Consider the following 20675-nt stretch of genomic DNA (forward strand, 5'->3'; position numbering starts at 1 on the left):
TTTAGTCATCTTCGGAACTGACTGGCTGACTATCTGCCAACTTGCGAGACAAATGGCTGGGGAAAGTGAAAAGTCTGGTGAGGCAATTGAGAGGCGGCATCATGTAAATGATGATGATTACTGCTCCGGGCTGTGGACGCCTGTGGAAGATTGATTCCGTTCGGCTGTGTCGCCCTACTCTGCAGATTGAATATGTCAACAGAAACAGGAGAAGCCAAACTGGAAATGAAAATCGCTTAGCAGATTTATCTTTTGTTTGCAAGTGAAATATTGCATACGCTAAAATATCGTTTGTAAATAAAGTGTAATAAACAATTTACACTCTACTTCTGACTTCCTTCTAAACATTAACAATTGTTTATTATTTATAACATATGGAAATTAGAATCGATTCATATCTGCTTCCCCGAAAAGTAAAGCAAATTAAATACTTAAAGCTTTACAACTTAAAAATTCCTAGCTCTCAGTTCAGACATAACCGAATTCCCTAATGAAATTGAGCGTCGCTTTAAAGTGCCCAGGAACGAGTCGGGCCAGCAATAAAACAAAAAGCGAACAAATTGTTAACCCAATTTCGAGTGACGTTTCCCCAATGTCTAAGCGCTTTTCGGCCCACCCACTCGTGTGGGAGGGAGGCAAAGGACAACAACCAGGACCAGGGATGACCTTCAGGCTTCCAGTATCTGGCGGCGGCGTTCGCCTCGAAATAAACTGCACTTCTCGGGCTTCGGGCGAAGCCGTGGAGAGCGTGGCGTGAAATAAAGTCGACAGCTCCCAAGTTCCCAGAAAGATTCAGGCAGCAAATTATACTGTGCATTTTGCAAACTTTATGAGGCAGCTTCACAGAGGGATGGGAGAATGAAGGGAAATATAGTGGATGTCGTGTCAGCGGGCGGGGCACAATTATTTATGAGCAGCCATGGACCAAAGTCTACGAAGAAGCCCTTTGAGCTTCATTAGGTTTGACCTTTTCTGACCGAGATTGCTTCTCTGCGTCCTTTCCGAAATGATTATTGTTCCTGTCGACATTTCCCTGCTCTTTTTTATTGGAAAAACAAATGTAGCGTTAATTTTGTGCCGTTCGAAAAGGAAATGTCATCAGGACAATCATCAGTGTGTGGTCAATGGTCAATGTCCTGCTCGGCGTCCGTGAATAATCTGATCATTTGTTCGAGGAATTCGGCCCATTTGGCTGTAATCGAATCATTAGGTATTTCCCAAAATTAATAATCGCAGGAGGGCATCTTGAAAATGTCGTTAGCCTAGCAGTTCCCGTTTTCGATTCTGATCAATTGAGTTTAGTGAATAATTCATTCTGGCACTACAAAAGTAGCCTTAACACGCATGTACATAAATATGAAATATTCGAAACAAAGCGTTTGCACTTGTGTACAGAAAAAGGCACTTCAAATTGAAGTACGATTAATAATTTAATAAACTTTGGTGGTCTGTGAGAGCTTTAACACTTTTAACGTTTTCATGTTTGGGCTGTGAGTAAAATTGATTGTTTAAATATAGAAATACGACGTAGAGGTAAAATTAAATTTAATCACTGTAATTCGCAGTTTTTCTTAGGTAATTGTGGACTAATTTCAACCAATATGTAAAAAAAATCGATAGATTTGTACTAAATAAGTTCCTGTTCTTATTAATACCACGTTTTAAATGTTCCTTTAAAATATCAAGCACACAAGGGGTGGAGCCTCCTGATCTAAGAGTGTTTATAATGCACTTCAAGCGCCACTCACCCCATTAAAACATCGTTTTGATGGCCTCAAGCTTTTAATGCCAAGCACAATCAATCTGACAATCAAGTTGAATGCTGCCGAGAGCCGGAAAATTGCCAGCTCAATTTACACGAAAAAATCCAGAGACCGCAACCGCTTAATAACTCACAGTGACCAAACATGAAAATCGAAAAAGTTGTGACAAAAGTATTTGCCAAATGCTGCCAACAAAGTTCAAGGGGAAACTTTCTGTGACGGATTCCATGGCATACTTTTCAGGGCTCTCTGGGGCCACTTTGGGGCCTGGCCCACCACTCATTACCGGTGAGGTGCAAATACAAGTAACATGAATAGGTGGATCCCCCTGGAAAGATAACTTACGTCTTATGCCCCAATCCATCATCTTGCAGACTTCCCGCGGCGATCTCTTCGCTGATGATTACTACTACTACTATTACTAATATTTATAATTGGACCACATAGACTGACTCCTGCTTGTCGGAACAAAATCACTTTGCTAGCACACAGCGAAGTCAATTGAACGGCTTCTAATTTTGACAATTTTCTGTATGCATGGTGGGCGGTGGAGGAGGAGGCGCGTCGGCACCCGACGATGGGCGCCCAGCCATCACCCTGCCATCGTTTTATCTTTGGGAAAAACTGTTGCCGCCGTCGCTGGTTGCCGGTGAACTTTTCTCGCCTCAAATACAAATGCGATGTGTCGCGGGTTTCCCGAAAGAGCAGCGTCGTGCTTTCCCGAGCAGCATTACTTCATGACTGAACCTGGCGCTGGATGTGAACCCATTGCCTTCGCTGTTGCCCCAAACACAATGCGGAAAATACGGAATTCGGCTTTTCGTCGGAAAACTCTGTCGGCCATCGGCATCGGCAGCACGGTTTGAGTGTGTCCAGAGAGAATAAAACTTTGGACCGAAAGTCAGAACAATAACCCATTGAGGAAACCCCAAACAGGGTTGACCGCATTCAACGCCAGTTTACTTTCCAAAAACTCTCTTGTCACATACAAGCAATGAATATATTTGCACAAATGTGACTTAACCATTTTTTCGAGTGCATGTGCGTCTGTCTGTGTGAGTCCTTTGGCGTGTGACTGTGAAGTGCACGGCGTAGATAATGGACAATGGGATGCGTGTTGGTGGGGAATCCCCATTACGCCCAATCCCCCTCCCTTTGCTCACCACCCTTGCCACTTGTACCGGCAGTAGGTCGACATTGCAAAGGACGCTGACAGCGGGTGGAAAAACAACAATAATATGAATCAACATAAGCTAACCACAACCAACAACAGTCAAACCCACCAGGCGGCTATAAACAATTTCACTTAAGGGTGCTGTTGCAGGCATTCTTTCCTAAGTTAATTGATTAATATCTCTTACCAACTATAACAAAATCCAAATGACAATCCCCAATAACATTAACAGATCCCATATTCCGGTTATCGATGCTGCACCGTACTTCGAATTGGTAAAGAAAGCACATTCGCTTCTCCCATTGGTAAACGGTCGAGTGGCCAAGACTGTAGGATTCGAGGTGGTCAAACCGTTATTCCTGTTGCCGACCCACCAAAGGTATGCCATTATCCTTGACAGGACGAATCTACGGAAGGGAAATAGACGCACGCCAGAGACAACAAAACAAGTCGAACAGGCTGGAATGGGTTAAGTCACCCTGGAACCAGGAAACTCCCTACAGACACGCAACACGGAACGGTTTGAAGTTTATGTGCTACAACCTCAAAGTGAGCAATAAAATTTGATTAACGTCCGTTCATGAGAACGAGCACTTGCAAAGAATCTTCGTAATAGGTTAAATTCAATATTCCTTACTAATTCATTCAAGTTAATTTAATTTCTGTAAACATAATTAAATAACCAGCACGTAATTAATTTCATAAACAGTGCATATGTGTACATTTTCATATGTGGTATTGAGCTATTGCTAAATTATTATTATTATTATCACCCACTGTGCCAAGGAAGCCCAGACAAACAAAAAGGAAATTAAATCGAAAGCGAAACTCAAAACGATAAAAACGAGCCACAAAGGATACGAGTGAGATAGACTCAACAACAGAGAACCAAATTTTCAATTTCTCTTTTAGGAATAAACATCGAAAGTGAATTAAGAGAACGTAATGCCCCACTTCTGGCTAAAGAGAAATCCAGCATCACATCGTCAAAGGCATCAATATTTGGCTGATACAAAGGCTGAAATACACAACAGCGGGAAACACTTTAGGACGCTAGAGGAAATTAAGTTATGGAGAACAACGTATTTTCATCATTCAACAATCAGTCGCACGTGTTTTGTTTATCTGAAAAAAGAGATACTACCTAAAAAGTGCATTACGAAACGTTAAAAGGTGGGGACGTTACATCTCACATAGTGATAAGAAAGTTTACGAAATAGCCCACATGACTCTTGCTCCTCGTTGTATGTTGACCCACATTGATTGCACCCCAAAAGGGCCCAAATAAACCATAATCTACGCCGGTAAACAATTCACCCGCTCTTTTTAACTAAACTTTCGCTGCGTTACACTAACACACAAAACTAGGCAGCAGGGAAAACGCGACAAACAATTAGCAAAGCCAAAAGGCGACGTCAGCCTACAACAATGCGAGTAAAGTGCGGTCGTTATTTACATTTTACACCTCTCGAATTGCCCAGGGGGCTTTGAAGAGAGACAGGCATAGTAACAGAAAAGGACAGCACGAGAAGCACACTCATGTAGCTGCCACGGGGTAAGCAACAGGGACTCCCGAAAAGGATCCCTGCCAATGTCATCATCATAAGCGATTAGGGTTGGGTTGGGATGTTACACTGAAGAAAATGGAAATGTATATGCATTTTTGATCACCTCAGCAACATTGTACCTTCCGCAGAATGATATAAATATGTCGTTTTCTTAAACTGCTCAAATTGGTTTAAAAAACTAAAAAATTTAAGGTTGAGCAAATATTTAGAATGTTTTCATAACAGCTATGGGATATAAACTTCCGATGAGACCTATTTTTTACTAAGTTCCGTACCGATAACTTTACGCCTTATCGTCTTGATTAATCGTGCTGGTCAAAATATATATAGTTTGAAGTCTGATTAAAATTACAATACCCTTCGCAGGAATTAGCTAACATGCAAAACCCAATTCAATGTTCTAAAACACACTATTCACCTCATTAGTCCTTTGATTATTGTCCTTGCTAACATGGTTGATGCATACGCTAAATGCTTTGCACCACGAATATGAAGGAAAGTTTTGCAGCGTATAAGGCTAATAAGCTATATCCCTCGGTAAGTAGGCTAGTGTCTGCATGAACATGGAGTTTTGTAAGAGTGTTGAAGTAATTAAAGTTTCTAGTTCTTCATGCGTAATTGAATTGCATTGATGTTTGGCTTCACGGGTTGGTTAAGGTCGAAACGGTCTTCGTTGACGGCAAGTTTTAAATTTAGTTTGCAAAGAACTTTGAATTTTTTGATCTGTGCATTTTTTAAACGTATTTAAGTTATGTGAAGGTAAATATATGTATATTATGCACTTACGTAGTTTCTCACAAACATTGTATCTCATCTTAAATATAGTCTATAGAGTTAAGTATCTTATGATAAAACTTCTATTCACTAAATGCATTAATTTACTTTAAAAAAATAAAGTTGTTTCTAATAACAATTCAAACTGGAGAAACACCTCCGGACGCAAAAATTCCGTCGCGACGATAAGAAATGCCAACCGATACTGAGCCACACAGAATTTATGAAATACCAAAATATCAACAGTCAACGTGCTTTTTTGTTGCCTTTCTTGTTGCTGTCAGTCAGTTTGTTTAACAAGTAAGTGAGGTAGCATAGTTATTGATAAAACAAGGCTTACGCTATGCCAGTATTGCGTGAATATTTATGGATGAAGTGGCAATTCCCCCACGAAAGAAAATTGATTTTAAATGGTTGGAAATCAGGTAATATCAAAAAGCACTCACCTCGCGACGTCGGATGGTTCATGAGTATCGATAGCGGGCACTCGTCGTCGTCGAGTATATATTCTGTTCCGTCGCTGTTGACCTGCATTTCGTAAAGAACAATATTAAACAGAGTTATTTTAACGATACATAATTAAGGGACGCGATGCTGAGGCCTGAGGAGTATTAAACGTTACTAAATACAGGGTATTTAGTGATTTGACGATGATTTGAAATGTGGATGATGTCTTTTAAGTAAAACATATTGGCAATTTCTTAACAATTATTTTTACATGAGTATCTAGCAGAAGAATGAAGGGATATAAGAAAAAAAAACATTCGATAACCCAAACTGGACTATAAAACTATACTCCTTCAGTCTACAGCTTCACATCAAACCCATTGTTTTACTCATCCCACCTGAACCAGGCAGTAGTGCAGGGGATCGGCCTTTTCTAGACCGTATTTTGTGAGCATTTCCCGAACAACAGCCTGCGCACAATCCCGGATGGAAAGCAGCAGCGTCTTGTAGGGCACGTCCTGACAGAGGCTCTCGCCGTAAATCTTCAACGTGCCACCGGTATCGGGACCACCATCCCTAGAACGGAACTGCTGCAGCTTCTTCTCGAGCTTCTGCTGACGGCGCCGCCGCATCACGGCCTCCGGGTTTGAGATCGATCGGGTGAACGAGGTTTCTGGTAGTTCCGTGTACAGTTTTCCTGCCACGGCATCGCTGCCGTCGCCTCCAGTTCCACCGGCGTTGCCATTCATGTGGGCAGATCCCGAGGATGCGCTGACACCATTTCCCAAGCCCAAGTGACTGCCATTCGAGGTGGGCGGATCGGAGCTCAGCTTTGCCATCTTCTCCTTTTTCTTCTGCTCCTTTTTCTCTCGCTTCGAGAGTTTTCTCTTAAAGTTTAGATCTGTCTGCTCGATGGGCTGTATATGGTAATATTGATATATAAGTATTAAATAAATCTTGATGATTTGAAATTACTCACAGTGGTCTTCTGGTCTATGTTCTTGAGCAGGAATCGACCTTCGCGATCGTCAATATGCCAATTCAGCTGCACGAGTAGTGGCTTCTCGTCGGCATTGAGACGACGCTCCTCGCCATTGGCATGCACTTCGTAAAGGGCGTAGTTGGGCACGGATAGCATCCGCATATCGGGACGGAATTTCTCAATGAGTGTGTCTGAGGAAAAGTAATAGTGGCATTATGATGTCCAAATGTTCTAAATATGTTTTAATTTAAGTATAAGCTGAATTCTTTGCTTTATTTTAATCATTATAGTATATTCTCAGTGTAAGTATTAAAAGAATGCTTCCAATCTTCAGCATAAATTTAATGTTCAAGGATTTTCCCCATTTTTTTATAATTAAAAGTTAAAAGTTGTTCAAAATCCCATACCTATGACATCTGTGACGGTGGCGTCGGAAGCCACGCGAATGCATTTGGTGGCCACTTTCTGGCCAGCATCTTGGAAGTAGAAGCGCATAACGCCATGGAAGAGCAGGTTCTGCAGTTAGAATAATTAAAATGCCAATTAAATGAACCTATTTATTTATTCATAAAGTAACTCACCTCGTCTGGCTCGGAGAGCGCAAACAGATCCAATCGATTGGCATTCCATTGCTGTATCACTGAACGTACTGCCTCGCGATCCAACATCTTCTTATCATGTGACATACTGTACAGGTTGTATTCGGGGTGGGGGGAAGTCTCGTCTCAGTTCTGGGAGAATAGATCGTGTTGTGACTCCAGTGTGACGTCGTTTGGGCTTCGTTTTGTTGGGGCTACGAACTATCTGTAAACAATAAAGCATACATTTTGATAAAATTAGATTCTGGGTTTACAACTTCCATGAAAGCATCGTAAACGAAGGCGGAATCAGATGCGCAAAGTAAAAAGTAAAAAGTTGACGCAGATGTGGCAAACATGAACTTTTCGTTGCCAAATATAAACACCAATGGATCCAGAGGGCACAATACTACGAGGCAATGTAAATGTTCGTCTGTTTACCTACAAACTTTGATGAGGAAATAAAATATGTTGGCTGTGAACTGTGAACTACATTTGATGAAAGAAATTTTAGTCCATAGTATGGATTATCGACTTGGCTAGTGACGGTGATTAAAACAAAAACAATATAGGGGTACATAGGGTAATAAATGAAAAGTTAACAATAAAACGAATATGCTAAATTGGTATGAACAACATCTCAGAGTAAGTAAACCTATGCTTTCGCATTTCTTCACCCAACTTTCAGCAATGATAAATGGAAGATACCGTTTTGATTTATGATCGGTCTGGCTAACATTTCCGGAGAGTGGGCCTATACCGCATAAGTATATGACAATACCCTGCTCCTCTTCGAGCCAATTAAAAGTTCCATTACATGATCATATCTAACCAGAATTTCCCACACCAGCTTTCTGCGCTCAGCGACCCTAAACAAATAACTTCATCAAAGCAGAAAATTTCTGGGCATTTGTACAAATAACCCGAAGACGTTATTTAGGGCGTGTTCTCTGGTTGGTTTGTGACGGTTGGAAGGAAACGTTCAGAGTTCAGCAAAGTTATTCCGAAGAGAAGTGATGTCAAAGAGCGGAACTATGCCTGAACTAAACTATTCCAACCCTCTTTCCTCATTCAGTTCTTTTAACTTTTCCCTGCTATCTGCTGGCACTATGTTCCCCCAGTTCTGGTTCTTTTTCTATGTTTTTGTTCCGTCTTATATAGGCACTTTAATAATAACCGTCAGAGGTTCCGCCTGGCGGAACACGTCGTTTGTGCACTGGAACTTGTCGATTTACAGACCACTCGCTCTATAAGGAGGCCCACAGAATGGTAACCGTTTAAGTAAAGCTATTTCATCAATTTCCGCGAGGGCGTGCGTCCGTCGTCAGCTGAAATTGCATATGTTTCTGGTGCTTCTAGAGTTTTCATTAAAGGTGTGTGTAGAAACAAGTCCTTGATGCATTCAGGCATGGCCAAAAAAGGGTTGCGTTTAAGTGCTTGGGTATTTTTCGTTGTCCGTTTCCAAAAGTGCATTTTAATGGTTGCCAAGGCATCTATAGTTGTTTTCAGGGTTGATTCGGCAATAAGGGGAAGGGTTGTGTCAATATAGGAATTTACTGTTTTAGAGGGAAGCTCAATTGCTTCCAATCTGTATCCGGAAACAAAAGAATACTTGCACAAAATGAGTTTAATGTTATATTGATTGGTTAATCATCTTTAACAATTTATAGTTTTTTTATTTGTTAGGTAATTTATTATTCTGCTGGTAAATATAAATATTATGTTTACTTTCTTAGGTTTGAATCGAATTGTCATGTATTTGTTGTTAACATTGAGTTAATGTAAACTTTCTCCTGTTTCTTTCATACTGGTTCCATTATTGTCCAGTGTTCCCATATCAAGCTTTTTATCTGACTTGTTCATCGTTAAACAATTAGATAATGAATATATTATCTTGTCAGAAATAACATTTTCCTGACAAGTTATACGAAATGAAGAGGATGGGTAACAAACAATCAGTTCTAACTGAGGGACAAACAAATTGCTCCTACAAGTAGTGAGGTGGCTTTTTTAGTTAAGGAGGAAGAAACTAACTATATAATCGCTGAACAACATTATTAAAAAGACATAAAGGTGACATTTCATGAAGATGGGATTTCTGTGCTACCGATTTGGGAGGGAAAATGCCGTCAAAAAGATCGCAAGAAGCAAGATAATAATAAAAAAAACGAGTCAGAAAACCGCAGGGAAATAAAATTGTCGCTTTATGGCTGAAAAGAGCCAAACAGTGAGAAGGCTAAAAAAGAAGTACCGCAATACAACGCGAATGAGCAAAACAAAGCCCATCAACAGAAGAAGAGGTGAATGTACGAAGACAACAAACTACAAAACCCAGATACATTTACATGCTCAGATCCAGAAACAGCTGAGGTTAAGATAGCAGCAGACCATTATGTCTTAAATAATATTATAAAGCATTACCCTATTTTTCCTTAATGTTAACTATAAATAATGTTTGTATGGAGATCAATGTTTAAAGCCTCGGACGCATCATAGTAAATGTAATCTTTAACGAGCAGTATCTTTTGCATTGCTACCACTTCAGCGGGTTTTCGGATACAGATGCAAAGTTTCTGAGAAGTGCGAAACCTCACGAAGTGGGTCTGGGACATGTAAAATTGTTGCTGGCCTAGGCATAACTAAAAGTTTTTTCTCTCTCGCTGCTTTTCGTTTTTTATGCAGCTGTCGCTTTGGCACCTGCAGCGCGGCAATAGACCCACCTCACATGACTTGCGCCTCCCCTTCGACGCCCCTTCGCCTACCAAAGTGCATGTTTGCGAAACTTGTTGCCGGTTGCAGTTTTCGTTGAGAGTGTGTGTGCGTGTGTGTGTGCTTTTGTTTCTTTGTGTTTCAATTAATTTCGGGGTCAGTGGGTTTGCAAAACAAACGGAAACAGCCGGAGGATGGACAATTTTAAATGGAGACGATGTGGGGAAATTGCTAATCTGCAGTTCCCCCAAAGGAAACACCCGAATCATGGTCTGCGCAGAAAAAGGAAGTCATCTATGTGCTGGAAACTAATCTTGTAATCTAAAAATAAAGCGATTCATGTTAGAAAATACCTTGCGATATAAGACTAGATAGTTATGGAGACAAGTTAGAATAAAGGTAACTATCCACGTTATTTATAGTAGTAGGCTACAATGGACTCGTTAAATGTAACAGATGGAAGAAAGCGTTTCAGACCTTAAACATTTTTAATATATACATTTGCATGTTTATTCTTAGTCTGGATCACTAGCCGAATGATCTGGCCAAGAAAACCCGTACGTCTTTCTTTTTAATTTTGCCTTGTTAATTTCCTTCGATACGATATTATCATATTTGAAATTTCTACCTCGCACTCCATCTAGCTGAGTAACGGGTATCTGATAGTCGATAAAATCGGCTAGATAGGTCTCTCTTGTTTTACTCACTGTTTGCAAGAAGTGTTTGGTTTTATTTCTAATTAACTCAAGTTGTAAAATGTCGATACAAATTTTGTTGTTCCTAGATCTCTTGGTCAACCGTTTAAATATTTTATGTCTAGAAATTTGGATTTAAGATTTTTACCAAACGTTATGGAATTTCGACATGAGCTAATACCTCAATAAACAATTCATCTCGCAGTTGCACAAAGATCACACATTTTTAATTAGAATAAATCCAGATGTATGGGCAATAAGGAACATTTTGGCATTGCACTGAGATCAATAGGTTTATATTTATTTGCTTTAGCAACATACCATCTCCTGGGTTACAAAGAAACTTTCGTCATGACACTTAAACATACTTTTAAGTCGGAAATCCGACTACACAGTTCTTTCCCGTCTTGTTTACCTTTCGGTCGATTGCTTTTGCTAGCCCTTTTGCAACGGTCACTTTGATCTGCCCTTTTGGGGCTTCCTACTTTCTGCTTCTGACTTGGTTTTGCCTCTTTAGACGGCGTCACTTTTACTAGAAATAAATCACGAAATGTATAAAAATTAATGCATTCTAGGGCATTTGGTAGCTTATAAAGAAATAAGTATTAAGACCGACAGGAAGTTTGGAAAAAGTTGTGGCGCCCAACTATTTAACTTCTGAAATTTGCTTATAAAAAATACCAAATACTAAATACTAAAACTCCGTATTAAAGATTTTCATAATGCACCTCTTTTAAGGTTGGGACTTTCTAGCTTTTAATAAGAAGTGCTTACCGATTTATTGTGTCTTTTACTGTAGCTGGCACGTTATTGTAAATCTCTTGGCAAAAATACGAAAACTGTTTTCCCCGAGAGTGGGGAAGAAAACAATAAACCGGCAAACGGCTTCAAAAGGCATACCAACGTGGTTATTGACTCTTTTTTCTCTTTGTTGCTGTTTCAGTTTCTGTTATTGTTATTATTTGCTTAACGCTTTTTGCCTTTGGCTCGGGCTTGTTGACCGCCGAACTGAGCCAGGAAGCGAGCGATGAGACCCAAGAGGCGAAACACAAAAGTCCAAACACAACCACCATGAGTCAAGCTGGTTGTCATTGTGGTGGCTGAATTTTCTCCGCTGCTGGGCCACGCTTAATTGGTTGGTGGAATTGGGTTGAACGCAGTTCTTAATGAGCTCTGAATTGCTGCTAGACGGTGTGTGGCGGCGAGGGATCGACCGGCTGAGTCGGCGTAGGTGTACAAGAGCACACAGAAATAGACAACGAGATCACTGCCATTCCAGAGGAAGTTCTGGCGAAGTTACTGATGGCATGAATAACCCTTGAAGGTTGCGAAATCAAGTGAAGGCAATCAGACATGGAACTAACCCAAGAAAACCTATCACTATTAGGTGACTATTATCATGAAATCCTTACAAGATGATCAGTTTGATTAGGATCATGGGGCTATTTGTTTTCGTAATCGGATATTGGACTTTGATTTTAAATTCCGATTGCGCATAAAAGCTTCTATGAAGTGCCGCAGCAATCAAGATAAGCACAAAGATAAGCCAGATCACGATAAGACCACGTTTCCGCAGTATCAGTCAATAACCTGTTGACTGGTAAACAAAGCCGTTAGCGAAGCAGAAAACGTGGTCAAAGCATAGTAAATACTTGGACCAGTGTTGGCCAACATCACTAATTAACGCACAAACTGAACGGAGGTTACAAAATGTCGCATGAACCAAAGGCAAAATCACATCATTATCATTCCTAATAGCAGCATCGATAGAGTGAGAAAAGAAGCCAAAACAAGTGAAAGTTGATTAATAGTTTCCGCTTATGGTGAAGCGGTTTCTTGATCACAATTTCAGTGATTTTTCGTCTCACATTCTCTGTTTCTACACATATACCAGACATTTTTTCGCGTAATTAGCACAACGAGCACGCAACTCGACTCGAAAATCGAATGAGTAATGCATGCAAATATTAAATTAATAAAGGGGGAAAGGGAAAGAGGGTTCTCCCCCACATTTGTGCATTTTTGCATGTGCGCATAATCAAGTTATTCATTGTTTAATATTTATGAATATTTGTGTTCATATTTTCTCTTATTCATACATACGGTGGGTATCGAAAGTACGTGGTGCTGGCAAAATGTATGTAGGTCATGGTTATGAACAAAAATATACCTTTTATTTTCATCAAAGAGTTAAAGAAACAACATTTTGGGGATATGATTGATAAACACTTGCTTTAAGATTGGACCATTATGCTATAGGTAACATCTCTCAAAGCTTGTAGTAGGTAACTCCGTGGGACCCATTGCATGTTCTCACAAACGAAACAGGCACTCCTTCCTAAGCAGAAATTTATGGAAAATTAACTAATTAAGTATGCATGGATCATCGTGTGGGGCGCGGCACTATAGGTAGACTATGGATGATCTGGCATACATAATTAGGACTTGCTGTATCTACGGACTGAAGACGATCCTAGGGATCTCTGGGAATGGTTACTATATGAACATCGCCTAAGAAATGAAAAAGTTCGATCAAGGCTTAGCTTGGTATATTCATATTTAAGCACAACTTCTGAATCAATCAATTGATGCCTTAGTAACGATGTAAAGATAAAGATATCTTAGTAGATGATTTTTCGAGTTATAGAGATGGTAAGTTACGATACAAGTTGGTTCATACAACTAGCTGAAATTACGTAGCCCATCTCGACCGCGTTTGGAATAAAAGATTTCTCCGCATACACTGATTACCACACCACCCAGCCGAAATGTGCAGCAATATAGATTTTATGATTATTCAAAATGGTTCGGTCAGGTGAAAACAAACAAAGGAAAAGAGAAATCATCCCCCTCTGCGTAATTAAAAAGTGTGAAATGTGTCCGAATGGGAGAAAAGTTTTCCTCCCCGCTGGTCAGGTGTCAGGTGTGGTCCGAGCCGTCCGGTTTTGGCCAGCATTGGGTACACTAAGCCACCGCTCATGTAATGGCCATAAGAAAATCAAACATAATTGCAACAGCCAGCATAAACAGTTAAGATGACGCACTCGGGCTGTTAACTTGCCTCGAGCGTGGTTATATCTGATGTTGCCATTTTGCATGCCGTTGAGTTTGTTGTGACTGCCGGTGCCTAATTAGGCCAGGAAGCAATTAACCGGTTAACAGACGCGACTGCCAGCGCTTTGTTTAATGCATCCGATGTGCAGAGTGACCTACAGTGCGCGACACAAGTGTAGGCCAGGAATCTCAAATTACTATAAGTTTCATAAACTTTTTAAAGTAGAAGTCCTCTGGAATTGGTAATTCCAAGAAAATCCACTCACTCACTCTCTCACTGTAAGCAGACACAGTCCTAAGGCTTTGAAACGCACTGTACAGACTCATTCTCTACGTGAAGTAAGTCAGCTATGGGTGCATATTTAATGTGGGAAAATAATGCCGGGCGGAACTCGTTGCGCGCTTTGAAGTCGCTGATTGCCAGCATCTGGGGAATAGGTAAAGTAGCAACAATTGCGGTTGCTAAATGATCGTGTACTTACTTCTAATGGCAAAAACTGTTACTGAACGACTCAGAGACATATTTCAGGGCGTACTTCTTGGAATAGGAAACTTTCACTCGACCGCACAACGCCCATAAAAGATAAACACGATATATGTAGGAAGGCACAAATACAAAGTACGAAGTATGAAGAGGAGACATTAAAGACGACGACGATAAAGAGACGCAGACGACATCGACAATTGACAATTTGCAGTGTAATTCCAATTATCGTGAAAAATGTCCAGTGTCGAGTAAGGAAATAAAACGCATAAAAGTGGAAAGGGAAATTGCTTTACAATCTTTCGCCAACTTTCTAGGATGGAATTCGATTGCTGATATCAGCTTAACGATAGATATAGATCGTTTCAAGCCAACTCAAATCAAATTCAAACATTTCATTAAAAATATTTTTCCATAACAAATTGCATTCTAGGAATACCAGCCATGTTCCATTCTTCAATCCGGTCCTGGGTCTAGTTTCACCCATAAGCAATTCCGATCGATGAGTTTTAGCTTTGAATATTGTAATCCAGCCGCATACTGAATTCCCCAACAGTCCCACAGTTGCAAGCCGAGTTGCTTGGGAATCTTAATTAAATGCCATAAACAATTTGTAAGCCGGTCGCTTGGCAAATCACCAGCAGACGCAAGCCGTCATGTCACTCATAAATGCAGATATATTGTGGAAGAGAATCGGGGAGCACGGTGCCGGGTGCACTGTTCAAGATGCACGGAGCACGGGGATTGGGAAGATACGCCTAATCACAACCGGTTGGCTGTGTGGAATGCCACATGGATTCGACGATTGGCATGTCAATTTATTAATCGTGCTGCGTTGTCCATTGCGCAGGCGCAGCTGTCAACTGCCAGCGATTGCAATTCACTTATCTGAGTTTGGGCAATTAACGTAGTTTGGGTCATTTCGAGTGGCTATCTCACAAGACACTCCCTTTCATTCAAACTCTTTTCAAATGCTTTTGACCGCGTTGACCTGCGCCTGGTTAATGGAAATTACGTAGCCTGGCAATTAACATTCAATTTACATTTGTAAACGTTCACTTTTATTTCACCCCTCTGAACAGATTTGAGACTTACCCTACTTCTGGATATACGAAGTGAATCAGTGTAGTTAATTATTAAAGATCCAATTACACATTGTAATGTTAAATAAGTTATTTACATTTTGTTTCAGATAGTTGTCTGTACTTGCTAAAAGTTGAGCTCTAATTTTAAGGTTCTCACCTTCAATCATCTCTTTGCTTGTCAGTTTCATGAGTTATGTCATTATTTTATCAGATATATTCGAACACATTTCTTTTTGTAACATCGCTTTTAGTGCCAACTTTCGACTATTACGCCAAGTCAAGTTGGGCCGAGAAAACAACTAGAGTGCGGATAAATTGAACATCTGCTGATGGCGTCCCATAAAATCCTCGACAAGATCTTACATCTTTGTAATTACGAAAAAGCAGCAACTGAGGTAGTAGGGCGTTAAATCTGCAGCTGTTAAAACAGTGCAGAGACAAGGCCAAAAGAGCGCCGCTAGGTGAAAACCAAAACAAATAGCTGGTAATCAGCTGTCGCGGCTCAGAGACTCGAAGACGGACAAATAATTAGTTTCAATGAGGCGGTGGTACTTGAAAAAATATAGAGAAGCATTTTCGGGCAAACTCTTAGATATTCACCCAAAAAGACAGGCAGACAGACAGACAGACGGACAGACGTAATGACAGACCGTCGTAGGCACATTAAGACTCCATTATGCATTCATTTGGGTGCGCAATGAGACAGTCGGAGAAGTCTGAGTGCCTGCGAAGCCCATCCTGCTCGAATCATGAAAGGAATTCGGCAATCCCCCAAACAAAAGGCGCTGACAAAACTGAAACATTACCGAATTCCGCATAATCTTCGAGCCACAAAAAATCATCATCCGATGTTGTCTCTCGACTTTGAAGTGCCACTGTATGAACGTTTCTTGATATTTGTAATGGTTTGATTGTAAATGTTCGTTTTCATTCTCGCAGATATTACTTTCATAGCTAAAAGTAAATCTACCAAAAAAAAGTTTTTTAACTTTCATGTTAGACAGTTAAGGAGAAACAATGCGATCCCATAAATCTTTCTAATCATATTCCCGAATAATCCGCTCAAGTATTTCGTACCCTCAAAAAAGTATCTCGGAAACCGAACACTGCCAAACTTGTTGCCAAGCGCACTCTGATGGTATTTCCCGGTGTGTTTACGTCAGGGGTGGAATTGTGTTGCACCAACACCCCTCATACATACCTATGTATGTACATGCCACTGCGGATTCGAGAGCATTCCCGATTCCCATATTCCCATAGAGACAAAGGGGCTAACAGTCCAGACCAGGTAACAGAATCAAGATCATGCAAAGCAGGTAGCTAGCTAAAGGCAACACACGCACACGTTTCGAATCACTAAGCCTCGAAATAAGAGATATAAAAAGGATCACAAGGGTACACTGCACAAAATTAGTGTGATCTATGGTAATTAATTTATTTTGATTTAAACATACTTTCAATTCTTTTCGCATTGGTTTTAAATTGTAAGCGAGTTTCGATTCTTAGTAAAATTCTATATTGCTCCAGTTGCCATACCGAAAATGCTTTCACATGACCCCTGCTTCACCCTGCTCCCAGTTCAAGTTTGAACCAAATGTTCTCAGTGTATGCACCGGGGGAGAGAGTTGTGCACTGGCCCAGAACGTGGTTGGAAAACAGTTTTCCCCTACGATTTACACCAATTGACAATTCCAGGCCGAACTCCTGGCTCGGGGTTCATTCAAACCGCGAGGGAAAGGTAGAAAAAGTACAGTCAGCTCGTGGAGGACTGCCCTTTGTTGCACCTCTGTGTACCTATTCGGTTTGTCGCACTTCTGTCCATCAATTGCAAGGGTCGCCTGTCAATCAGCGGCGAGAAGAAAAGTGCCAGGAGAATGCAATGGCACTCCTTCGGCTGAAGAGGCAAAGTCAACGAGTTCTGGGATGTAGGCAAATGCATCTCCATTGTTTTGCACCCATGTTCCCATGTCGGGCTATTATGCGATAGGAATGCATGAGCGGTTGGTGTGTCGGGGTTGACTTCTGGTGGCGATCACCAAGACGGCCGGTCCAGAGAATGCAGATTATCACGGCTAGACGTTTCCATTAGGCCAACTGTCAGATGACATGTAATAGAGGAAGAATGTCTGCGGTGGAGATTCTTTCACATGACATAAATATTTCAATGATCGCCTTTATGGATGATGTTGACGGGGATTGGCCTGCCTTTAAAGTTTATTTTGAGCACAATATCACTTAATATACAGATAAATCTGCCTACACTTTTATTAGCCAGGCAATAAGCGATCTGATGGTTCTCGATAGTTTCATTCTTACAGCAAAGTGTTTCTCTCCACAATTCCATTCTGAATTTTGCAACTAGAGTGGATAGTCTGCTGTAACTTAAACCGCTACTATGCTTCTATGGGAAGTTTTTGCATTCAGTTGACGGGCGTTGGCCGGCGGGAAATGCGAACCCCAACTGATCTGCAAACTTTCTCACATGAAACCACCGCGCACATGAAATGCAAACAAAGTGGAACATGAACACACTCTCCTCTTCTCTCACACACACAGCAGTCAAGTTTGATCGCTCTGCAATAACAATAACTCACTCGCAAAAATAACAAAGGCACAAAACCAAACAGAAAAAGAGTACGCTGCATAAACGGCAGCAAAAAGCACACAAAACCAAAATAAAATCACGGTCAGGCGGAGAAGAAAACGAGTTTCTTGGCCGATCGATCGGGCGAGTGAGCCATAGCCCACTACTTGGCTGGTTGGCGCGGCATTCGATTTGCGAAACGGGTTTGCGCACGTTTCAGCTTCGAAGGGGCGGAATCGGACGCGGACCAGAGGTGGGCGTGGCCGACCCGCACACAACCGATCAGCGGGAAACTTTGCCTAGTCACAGTTTTATTTGAGGAGAATCATATTTGTGATTTGGGAATAACAATTAAGGATTGCAAACATGGGATCTTGTCTCTAGGTCCTGAGCAACTATGGAATGAGATGAGAGTCCATAATCAGGACTATCCAATCTAAAATGTCCCAAAACAGCATTAGCTTAGTACCAAAAATGTGGTTCGTAGATTATGAAATACTCAACTTTGTTTGCCTTCTCCTAAGCTTCATTTCCCGTTTTTAAGGTTCCTAATTGTTTATATTTTCATACTTCAAAGCTTATTTGATTTCTATTCTCGTTAAGAGATAACATCATTATCATTGCAATTTTCATTAAATTAATGACTTTTTCCACACTGCCAACGCCTTCTCAGATTAAAAAGCTAATGTTTATGATTTCCTGGAATTGCCATTAGCACATCCACATGATCTTTGATTACGCATAATATCCGAGCCGCAAGAAAACAACTCCAAAACAGCTGCACGGACAAAAGCTCGGGTTTCCAGTTAAAATTCCCCCCAAAAACAGCACGAAACCAACTAGAAATCTGCTCAAAGCGAATCCGCCTGCCAGAACCCCAAAAAGTATCTCTGGAGCGCCGAAAGCAAAAGTAAACAAAAGGCGGGGAAGGGGGCGTGCAGCGTGCGAACACAAAGCCACAGCCAAAACTAAACATTTTGCATTCGGAAACGGAGAATCGCAAAGGAGTCCAATTACCCGCCAAGCGGCGAATGAGGAATTGCCAAATAGGCGCAAATAACAGATCGGTGGGGTGAGCAAGAGGGGCATTGGGGGGCTGGGGGATTGTGGGTCTGTTGGGGCGTTAGATTGCAGCTGCGCCAGAAGACTGAGAATGCAGACTAGCCAAGACAGAAACCTGGCTAATTCGGACATTGAGTGCCCACCTCCCACACAGAGAAAAAAAGCTAAGACATTTGTAATCAGTTTTCAAAACTCTCATTTCAAGAACTGCCTAAACTATTTTTTTTACCTCAGCAATCTGATTAGTAAAATTAAATCAGTGAAATATATGATTTTTTCAATTGAATTGTCAATCTGTTTGGATTCTTCTCTGTAAGATTTTTCATTAAGGGGAACAAGAGCGAGTTGAAGTTGCAATAGCTATAAGCTATTGCTAACCAATCGTTTTCACCAACTTATCGTTTAGCAGGCCGTCAACTGTGCCTATTTATGTGTTACGTATGTGTAGCTGATAACGTTTCATTTCCTCTTAATGGGTCAATATTATGTGCCCAACTATTACCTGATACACATTATCAAGTTTGAACTAAATTGTAAGGTTTGTGTGCTTAAATCACGACTAAATGATGTCATACATTCAAAGAAATTTTATAATCTTAAGCAGTTCTATTTAGAGAAAATAAAAAAATTGCAAATTTAAGTAGTTTAATTTTCCTGATTATTCAGGACCCAAACACAACCAGTAATCCAATAATTTATCATAAAAAGATTGTGGGTATATTATTTATAGAACGGTTTCCATTGTAAACTGGATCAATAAAAAAGTAAAGACTGAATGCCATCACTCCCTGATCTACGTTAATTTTGGGACCGCTTTTATCGACTTGCTGTTTGGATTGCGGCTCTTTTGCCGTGGCGTAATTAGATTATCTTGCACCTGTGCTCGTGGGCCAGTTTCCCCATCTCTTTTGGATCGCCGGCCCACATTCGGTTTGCTCCCCGCACTTGTTTTCGGTTTTGGTATTGGTATTTGTATTTGTTTAGCTTGTTTGCTCGGCCCTTGGTATTGGTTTAGTGCACTTTCTGGAGGGTGGGGTAATTGGTGACCTGCTCTCCTTTGGCTGCCTTATCAGCTGATGTCAACGAAACTGCATTGTGCCATTACAATTTTGGTTTATCTCGCTCGGCTGTTTGTGGGGCAAGAGAGCCCGCGATAAGGTCATTGGAATGTGGAACGCGCCCATTGATAATAGCGCAGGTAACACTGTTTACACCGACAAATCTTGCTCGTTCCAACTCCCAAAATAAGGGGAACAAGAACCAAAATAAAGCAAGCCCATGAGTCATGTGAAAACACGAGAAGTACAAAGTTCAGCTGCACAAATTTGCAGTCGCATGCAGTGAGGTGTGCGAAAAAGGCGAAATTGGAGCTGGCGCGAATGTGAAACAGAGAAACGAGCTTATGGTGCCACAGTGGTCGCTCTTTCACTCTACTGGCAGTTTTAATTTATTTTGATATGTCAAAGGAATTGAATGTTTGAAATATATTGTATACTACAGTATATAATAATATTGTAACCCCAAAATAAGATTTCTTGAAACATCATATTTATGACCGATAATAAGAAAACAATCGATTATGAACTAGTATGCTTGAAAGGCAAAATCACAAATTGGAGGAGACATCGGAAATGTATAGGTTCTAGTTTGGCCTGCCCCACTGTACCGCGCTATCAATGTTTCTCCGATTGTTGTTGTTCTCTTGCGGTGTGCAAG

The 20675-nt window shown here is 40.8% G+C and overlaps 1 protein-coding gene across 7 annotated transcripts in view; it reads right to left on the reverse strand.

Annotated features, from left to right (window-relative positions):
- The window catches only part of LOC117145842 (afadin), a 44507-nt gene that overhangs the window by 22597 nt on the left and 1235 nt on the right, over positions 1-20675 (reverse strand). For 3 of the 7 annotated variants that reach the window (XM_033311655.1, XM_033311648.1, XM_033311650.1), the window contains exons 2-6: positions 7290-7512; positions 7116-7224; positions 6706-6899; positions 6125-6643; positions 5726-5807 (exon numbers count right to left, since the gene is read on the reverse strand). In XM_033311655.1, coding sequence (XP_033167546.1) covers positions 5726-5807; positions 6125-6643; positions 6706-6899; positions 7116-7224; positions 7290-7394 — 1009 coding nt within the window. In that variant the 5' untranslated portion in view covers positions 7395-7512. Of the gene's footprint in view, positions 1-5725; positions 5808-6124; positions 6644-6705; positions 6900-7115; positions 7225-7289; positions 7513-11105; positions 11223-20675 lie in introns of those variants that run through there. The other 4 variants (XM_033311653.1, XM_033311654.1, XM_033311649.1 and 1 more) reach the window with 3 other exon arrangements.

Source organism: Drosophila mauritiana, chromosome 3R (assembly GCF_004382145.1).
Source record: "Drosophila mauritiana strain mau12 chromosome 3R, ASM438214v1, whole genome shotgun sequence".
NCBI lineage: Eukaryota > Metazoa > Arthropoda > Insecta > Diptera > Drosophilidae > Drosophila > Drosophila mauritiana.